General features: G+C 67.0%; 3 protein-coding genes across 3 annotated transcripts in view; 1 reads left to right on the plus strand and 2 right to left on the minus strand.

The window, feature by feature from the left end:
• Positions 1-26: 26 nt before the first annotated feature.
• MNEG_6174 (putative DCP2 decapping enzyme) lies at positions 27-1,314 on the minus strand (the record flags this gene model as incomplete). The annotated part of the gene is made up of 4 exons (XM_014045348.1): positions 27-141; positions 349-428; positions 668-716; positions 1,196-1,314. 4 exons carry the CDS (start codon positions 1,312-1,314, stop codon positions 27-29), a joined length of 363 nt encoding a protein of 120 aa, XP_013900802.1.
• Positions 1,315-3,790: 2,476 nt separating this feature from the next.
• MNEG_6175 (hypothetical protein) lies at positions 3,791-4,982 on the plus strand (the record flags this gene model as incomplete). The annotated part of the gene is made up of 3 exons (XM_014045349.1): positions 3,791-3,898; positions 4,134-4,180; positions 4,394-4,982. The coding sequence occupies 3 exons, from the start codon at positions 3,791-3,793 to the stop codon at positions 4,980-4,982; spliced, it is 744 nt and encodes a 247-aa protein (XP_013900803.1).
• Positions 4,983-7,069: 2,087 nt separating this feature from the next.
• MNEG_6176 (hypothetical protein) overlaps positions 7,070-8,335 on the minus strand; it is a gene marked incomplete at both ends in the record, with an annotated part of 4,885 nt that continues 3,619 nt past the window's right edge. Inside the window, one exon of the mRNA XM_014045350.1 lies at positions 7,070-8,316. Coding sequence (XP_013900804.1) covers positions 7,070-8,316 — 1,247 coding nt within the window. The remainder of the gene's footprint in view (positions 8,317-8,335) is intronic.

The following is an 8,335-nucleotide window of genomic DNA, read 5'->3' on the forward strand; positions in this document are numbered from 1 at the left end:
GGGGGGGGACGGGCGCATGAATGCCCTCACGGCGCGGCGGCGTGAGCCGACAGCCGCGAGCGGCGGCGCAGCGCGGGCAGTGAAGCTTGGCCCTGCCGATCCCCAGAGTGTGCCCGCGGGCGCCCCTCCCGCGGGCGTGAGCTGCGTGCAGCCGCCGCCATGCGCACCAGCACCTTTGTGCACCCCGTAGCCATGGATACCTTCCTTTCTCATCCGCGCGCCCCCGCTCCTCCCCGCAGACACACACGTCACTCAACATAGCAGTCCTGACACCCACGACACGAGCCTCGGCATCCAACACACCGGCAAAAACTCAGATCAATGATTTGAGCGATCCAGATCGCACACCTCTTTCCCTCCAAAACCAGCTCGATGAAGTCGTCGCTGTTCAGCAGCCCCTCCAGATCGTACCCCGTCTCCTCCATGACCTGGCGGGAGGTGGCCCAGGAACGCCCGATGGACGCCCGATTGGGCATGTCGGTTGGCAGGTGCTGCCGTCGTGATGGCGACCAGGAGGAATGCCACAGACAGCGGACTTCGAACCTCGCCCTGATGTGCGCCACCTGGGCAGCGGAAGCCTTGCCGCGCCGTCCCTTCCCCCTGCAACGCAGAGGGCGGGTTGCCCACTGCCGCGGCCGCGCGTGGGTCCAGTCCACCCACCCCTCACCTCCCGAACTGCGCAGTCCGCGTCGCTCTCGTCCTTCATGATCTTGCCCCTGGAAACGAGCCCAGGCACAGTGTTTAGGGGCGCTCAGGCCGGTGCAGCAGGGCAATCATGACTAGCGATGGCGCAGGCGCACCATAGCATTGACACCAGAGCCGCGCCCCGCAACCGCCGGCGGTCGTCCGGCTCCCACAACGAAAAGACCTCGCCCCCGGATATAGTCATTCATCGTTCGATTATGCCACTCCATTCAAGCCGCCCCAGCCAAGCAACAGGCAGCGGCCAAACGAACGGGGGCCAACCGTCCCGCCGCCACCACCACCCCTGCACGCCAAGACCCCGCACACGGTCCGCCACCGCAGATCCCTCGGAACGCCAGCAGCCCGCGCCGTCGACGCTTCACGCCAGCAGCGAGCGCGCGGCTCTCTTGGTCAGAGCGAACGCCCCAGCAACGAACGGTCAAAGACAAACGGCACGATCTGGGATCGAAACAACACAACCTCGGGAACCGCGATGGCGGCGGCGGCCCACCTGGGGAAGCCCCAGCAGCTGGCGCCCTTGAAGCCGCGCACCAGCAGCACGTGCTCCATGCGCGCGTCCAGCAGTATGGCGCCCATCACGGGCACATTACGCTTGAACTCCTTGAACATGGCCATGATGTCTTCAAGGGACCCCTTGGGGGGTGGGTGTGGGGGCGGGGAGGAAGGCGTCAGTGAGTGAAGTAAGGGGATGGGGTTGTTGGAGGGGTGGGTGCGGGGGGAGGTCGAGGGCGCGTCGCAACGGCGTGCTGGAGGGACCCCTGGGGAGGAGGATGGGGCTGGAAAGGGGGTTTAAGCGGGGAGGGGGCGGGATGCTGCTGGGTCGAGGTGGACAGGGCGGAGGAGTGGGGTTTTGGATCTGCCTCTATGGACCCTCGAGGATCGGGGCCGTTGCTTTGGCGGTGCGGCTAGCTTCTGAGTAAAGGCGGGCCGTGTGGAGGCGTCGCGCCTCGCCCCGACGGGCTGCCGCGGCGGCGCGCTCCGCCCATACCGCGGCCCGCCTTGTTCCGACCCAGCCAGCGCTAGGGCAGGGGCGGCGGCCCGCGGCCGCGCCGCGGCAGCAGCTGCGGCGCAGCTGCTCACCACGTGCTTGCGCAGCTCGGGGCATGTTCGGAACACGAGCTCCGCAAAGTCTCTGAGGTTGTATGATCTCAGGTTGTTGGTGTCCTTCACATTGTCCTGGGAGGCAGCAGGGTGGCAGTTTTGAGGTGCGCGGTGCGCCAACAGCAAAGGGCCGGAGCGCGTTTTGGAGGCGAGCGCGCCGGCTCGCGAGCTCGCGGGGTCAGACGGGCCGCTGCAACGGCCAGGACGGCCGCGAAGCTCCTGGAAAGAGAATGGCCCCGCCGCCGCGCCGGCTACAGTGTCAGCCTTGTCCAGCCCGCCAGTGCCTGCAAGCAGCCGCGCGCTCCGGCGTCCCCGCTGTGTGCTGCCGCTGGTTTGGCGCGCGTGTGCCGATTTGGCCACGCATTACCTCGTAATACCACCAGGCCTGCTCCACCAGAAACATGAGGCTTTCAAAAAACCTGCAGGGGCGCACAACGGCTGTCAAGAGGGCGGGCAGACACAAACCCAGGCGGAGGTGACAAGCAGCGGAAGCAGCAGAGGAGCACGGGCGGCGCGCGACAGTCATAGTGCGCACTCGAGCTGTTCCGAGGGCGCCGTGAGGATGAAGCGCGTGGTGATGTCCTCTATTATGTCCTTGCTTGGTTGCGCCATGATGGCTGTCAGGATATAGCGGGTATGTTCTGATGTCTGCAGATCATGCGCGAAGAAAGAGGTTTCGTTTTGCAATCTATAATAACTGAAACGGTAGGCTCGTCGCCGACCACCACTCATCAGCCTCACATCCTTGCCGTTGTGCGTTGTTTGCACAGTCGCACTGCAACCTGCCCAGTGAAGGCTCTGGCTGTTCCTGGCCCAGCCGCTGCTGTGCATATGCACCCAGCGTCCCCAGCCGCAGCTGCTCTTTGGCATCCGGGATGTAGAACCAATTATGTCTTCCATCTGTGCTGCTTGTGGTGCTTGGTCTGGGGCTGGTCTTGTCACCCCATGTACAGTATAGCTTTGTTTCCTGTCAATGGCAGGGTGGCCACGCCCATCGTAAAAGGGGTCTGGGACATTATCTCACAGCGCATGTCCCCCCAGTAGCACATTGGTTGGATTTGCACACAAGTGCACACGCGGCAGCTAGGCCTCTGCAGCAATGCACCCACCGGTGCCCACTGCCCAGAGGTGCTTCGAGAGCATCTCGCAATTTCAAGGCTTGCTGAAGTAGTGAAGAACCGTGCTGAAATGATAGTGTCGCGGACTGCCTTTGTCACTGATTGCTGCTATGAACATATTGGAACCCTGGATGTTGGGCCCCTGGGTCCCTCCAAGGGAGTACACCAGCAGCGGCAACGGCACCAGCTGGATGTACCCGAGCTGTGCAGCTGGTAAGCAATCAAGAATTTTAGCTTGGATCATCTAGCTGCTTGAAGGCACCAGCACAGCTCGAAGGGGGTTCACACCCTGCCGTGGCAGTGGCTGGTTGTGGTCCTTGCCACCACCCAGTGCCTATGGCGCTCGACCCGCATCATGATTGAGACATGCGTTCGTTGAAGACCCGAGAGAGGTGCATGGGCTGTGCCCATGCCAGGAGTTGAAATCATGTCGCGCGCATGGCTGAGGCCGAGCTCACCATGGCCAGCTCACCATGGCCAGCAGAGCACCAGCAGGCGCACAAGGAACCAACAGCGAAAGGGGCATGGGTGGGACAAAGAAACCCGTGCAGTTCATCCTCTATAAAGGACCTTTCCATTTGGCGTCTTCAAAAGCCCATCAGCATTGTTGCTTGCCGCGGGCGCGAAGGTCGAGATCGCCTGCAAGAGCTTTCGGGCTCTCGTGTCGGCTAGGTGAGGATGAAGATTTGCGTCAGCATGGCAAGGCAGCGCTTGCAGGGCTGCTCATGCGGTGCTGCAGCCCTGACGATCGCGGATGGTGCGGGACTCAGGCGCGGGGACGCTCTGTCGCTCCCAGCCCAGCCAGCACAGCCTACACGCCACTTTCAAACGCGTCACGGTGCCGCATCCTTATCATGCAGGCAGCCATGGCGACTACGCAGGTGGAGAGCAAGCTGGGCAAGTCGCTTGAAGCCCTCATCGCCGACGCGCGCAAGGACGCCAAGAAGTCGCCAGCGAAGAAGGGCGCCGCCAAGGTGGGATCCTGATCAAAAGGAGCGTGTGGCAGGACGCTGCCTCGGCCGCGCACATGCGTGATGTGAGTGCGCCGGAGCGGACTGCAGCGCAGCCGACGCCCCTCGTCCCAGCTGGCGGGCTGCAGCCGCAACGCGGCACGTCGGGGCGTAATGCCGCCCGTGCGATTCCAGGCTGTGCGCCGCTGGTGTTGTCCCTGACGACAGCACGGTTTTGCTGGCGGCTGCTGCGACGCAGGGCGCCGGCTTGGCGCTCAAGGCCACGCCCAAAGCCCTGAAGAAGCGGTGAGTGCAAGGCGTCTCTGAGCGCAGCAGCCTGCGCTGTCTATGCTTCCCAGATGCCTCACCCGCTTGCATGCTTGCATCCCCAGCGCCTGCCGCCCCTCGTCCCCATGCAAGCTCTCGCATGCCTGGCCTGGCGCCCGTGCCCCTGTGCAAGCTTTCGCACGCCGTGCCTAATGCCCGCAACCCCGCCCCGGCCCACCTTCCTCGAGCCAGGGGCGGCGGGGCCAAGCCCGCTGCCAACGGCGGCGGCGGCGGCGGTGCGGCCAAGGTCATCATCATGCAGAACGGCCAGCAGACGACAGTCAAGGACCTGACAAAGAAGCAAAAGAAGCAGTTGGTCGAGCTTCTCGGGACGAACGCGGCCAACGGCTCCGGCAGCGGCGGCGACGGCCCCGCGCCCGCCGGCGGGGAGGGGGCGAAGAAGAAGAGGCCGCGGGGCGGCGCCAGGGAGAAGCTCAAGAAGCTGAAGCAGGCCGCGGCAGCTGGTGCGGGCGGCGTGCACGGAGGCGCACGCGGCGGCGGCGGCGCCCCTGGCGCGAAGGCTCGGCCGGGGCCGCTGATCGCGGCGCCGCTCGGCGTGCGGGCCGGTGGGGTGCAGAAGGCCAAGCGGAGCGGCGGCGGCGGCGGCGGCGGGGGCGGGCCCAGTAGGGTTGGTGGCGGCGGCGTTGGCGCCATCAAGGTCAGGATCCCGACGGCCTCCGGCTTCCAGGAGGTGGTGCGCGGCGGCAGCGGCAACGGCGGCGGCGGCGGTGGCGGCGGCGGCAGGCGGCGCGGCAGCGGCGGGCGCAGCGGGCGCCGGTGAGCCCGCAGCGCCTCGGCCGCGCGGGTCATTTGGGCACGCGTGCATATGCAGGGTGGCGCGCGAGCGCCGGCTGTACTTGTCCCCTTGGCTTTGAACCTTACGCCACATTCCTTGTTCAACAAGTGCCGATGAGCTCCAGCATCCCGGGAAGGTCCGTTGCAGGGGAACCGCCCCGCGGCCAGCCGGGAGCGTCGGGCGCTGCAGCCGCCCCCCTGATGCCGCTCGATTTCAGCCGTGGCAGGCCCCTGCCGTGGCCGGCCGCGACACATGCTTGCCTTTGCACGCCCCTTGCGAGTGCTCAGGTCTTGCACACTTTTTTGAGTCCTCAGTCATTGACTCCTTCTTTAGACCTCATGATCGATTTTTCCTGCCTGTAATAACGCAGTGACACCAGCATTTATAGCCTGGTCACGACAGCATCCAACCAACCCAACAGACACACGAGGGTTACCAGTGCGCACACATACATGCAGGCAGGGTTGGTGGTTCAGAGGGCAAATCAAAGGCCGGCGTGACAGCGCAGATTTTCAATGCGATGGGGTTCAAGGCCGGGGAACCGCCTAGAGCGGGCGCTGCTCGACGCTCGCACACAGCAGCACGAGTGTCTGCCATTGCACAACGACCAGGCGCGGAAGGCCCCGCCGCGCTGGGCCACGCGCCGCAATCGCTGCATCCCAGCCCGCACGATTCGCCGTTACCTGCCGGGGGCGCCGCGCGCGCAGTGCCGGCCTAAGGCTCAGGCCCCGCCTGCTGCTGCGACGACTAAGCAAGGTTGATGGGCTCAGCCTTGGCAGCAAAGTTTTAGGAGAGACACAGCCATGCAACGGCCAGCCCGGGGCGCGTGGCTTGCGGGTTCGAAGTGCAAGCAGCTGTCGGCGAAGCGGTGCGGTGGCGGCGCAGAGGGCGCCGCGCCATGCAGCCGCGCGCAGCGTCGCTCGTAGGTGCGGACAGCAAGGGCTGGTTGACGGAAGCTCGCGGGCTCTGAGTTGGGCAGGCACAGCCTCCCTTGTCCGCAGGAAGAGCTTCGCTCTGCGCTCAGACCAAAGCGCCGGCAGTATGAGCACATGCGGATCAAGAAGCAGATGCCGGCATGCATGCAACAGGGAAACGTGCAGACGCAGCAGCCTCGCGGCATTGGGGACGCCGGCCGAGGCGGGCCCCCGGCGCAGCCGCACGCGCCAGGGTGGCGCGCGCGGGGCGGGGGGCGCTGCCTTTGCCCAGGTGGGGCGGGAGCGCGAGTTGCCCTGGGAGGCGGCGCTTGCGGCGGGGATATGCGAATAGGGGCACCCAACCCCTGAGCAGGACGGTCGGTGATCTGCAGAAGCTTGTGCCACTTTGAAACATCCGATTATGACCACGACACGCGGATTCCATAAGTTGAGGTGGTCCAAACCCACAAACCCAAAACAGGCACAAAGCCTGGACACGTGCAGCCACCACCCAGCTTGCTGCTGCTGCTGCTGCGGCAGTAGCACGTGCTGCTACTGCTGCTGCTGTTGCTGCTGCTGTAGCACAGTGGAGTGAAATCGGGCGCAGTGCCCGCAAAGCCCCTTCCCCTGCCTCCCCAGTTGTGCCCCTCGAAATTGATCCCAGAGATGTGTGTAAGAGTGCGTATCCTCTCTTGTGGTGTGTGTCAATGACTCCAATGGTCGGCAGTGCTTGGTAAGATGGGATGAAGCTCGCTTGGTGGTACACTGGAGGGGCCGCGCCGCGGCCGCGCCGCGCAGGTCGCACGGCGCGTGCGTGGCTCGGGCCCCTCGCCGCTCCGCGCTCAACCGCCCGCCCTTTCCCCATCTTTCGAGCGCCGGCCGAGTGCCGGCGCCTGCTGAGTTGTGGGGGAGTCCCCCATAGGATGCCCCAGACCCAGCTCATTGCAGCCAAACAGCCCGTCATGGTTAAGCCAACGTTGCCTTGCGCCCCGCCGGGCAAATCGCTGACCCAGGCACCGCCTGTACGGAGCCGCAGCCGCCGCGGCCATGCCGCTGCGCTGGCTGCCGGCCGCGCACCCTGGGCGGCGAGAGCGCACGCTGCCCAGCCGCCTCGGGGGTGAGGACAAGGCGCCTTCCGCCCCTGTCGCCAGCACGTCACTACTGCGGCCGCTCAAGCGGCTGCTGTGGCTGCTGCTGCTGCTGTGGCGGCGGCGGGCGCGGCGGCAACTGCTGCTGCTGCGCCGGCAACTGCTGCTGCTGCTGCTGCAGCGGCGGCGGCGACCACTGCCAGTGGGTGGGATAGTGGTACGCCTGCGGAAACGACAGCGGCGGCGGCGGCATCAGGGAAGCCGGGAAGCTGGCGCCGGCCGCCGCCCGGCGGGCGTCCGGCTCGGCGGCGGCCGCCAGAGGCACAGCAGCAGGCGCGCTCCCCGCTGTGGGAGCCCTGGCCGCAGCCTGCCCCGCCTTGCTGCCGCCGTCGGCCCCCGGCTGGCCGCCGCTGCCCGTGCGCTCGCCCTTGGGGCCGCCGCCGTTGGCCGACGCAGAGCCGTCGCCGTCGCCGCCGCCGCCGCCGCCGCCGTTGATGCTGCCGTTGCTGCTGCCGTTGGCGTGAGAGGACGCGCCGCCGTTTGCCGGCGCCGCGAGCTGTCCCAGGCCGTGATGCTGAAACCCGTTGTGGTGGTGATGGTGGTGGTGGTGGTGGCCGGCGGAGTGATGCTGCTGCTGCTGCTGCGCCTGCTGCTGCTGCTGCTGCTGCTGTGTCAGGTGTGGCAGCGCCCAGCCCATCGGCACGTAGCCTTGCGGCATCCACGCGCCCCGCGCCCACGCGTCATACTGCTGCTGCTGCTGCTGCTGCTGCTGCTGGCGCCGCGCCGCGTCACCGCCCTCCTCTGACGGACCGCGCGCAGCGGCAGGCGCGGCCGACGATGGCACGTCCTGCGCCGTCCCGGCTGTGTCGCGGGCCCCCGAGTCGCCAGCGACGCGTGTGTTATCAGTGCCATGCACACCAATGCCATTGCTGCCGCTGCCGTCGCCGTTGCTGCCGCTGCCGCTGCCATTGCTGCTGCTGCCGTTGCTGCTGTGGCTGCCGTTGCTGCTGTGGCCGCCGCTGCCGCCAGTCGCCGCTGCCATCTCATCATCGTATGACATGCTCCCCAGCGGCGTCACCACGGCCGGCGTCGCGCTGCCGCTGCCGCTGCCGCCCCCATCAAGTGCCTCCGGCGGCGCGCCCGGCGGCTGCAGGTGCGGCGGGGGCACGCCCCAGCTGAAATGGGCGCCATAATATGGGGCCGACGGGCCCGCGGCGAAAGGCCCTAACGGCGGGCCGTGGCTGTGACCGAGGCCATAAAGCCCCGGCGGGTGCGGCAGCGGCGCGGCCGCCGCGGCGTGGTGCAGGCCAGGGGCCCCTGCGTAGGCGGGGGCCCC

This window comes from Monoraphidium neglectum, assembly GCF_000611645.1.
Source record: "Monoraphidium neglectum strain SAG 48.87 unplaced genomic scaffold scaffold00981, whole genome shotgun sequence".
Lineage (NCBI taxonomy): Eukaryota > Viridiplantae > Chlorophyta > Chlorophyceae > Sphaeropleales > Selenastraceae > Monoraphidium > Monoraphidium neglectum.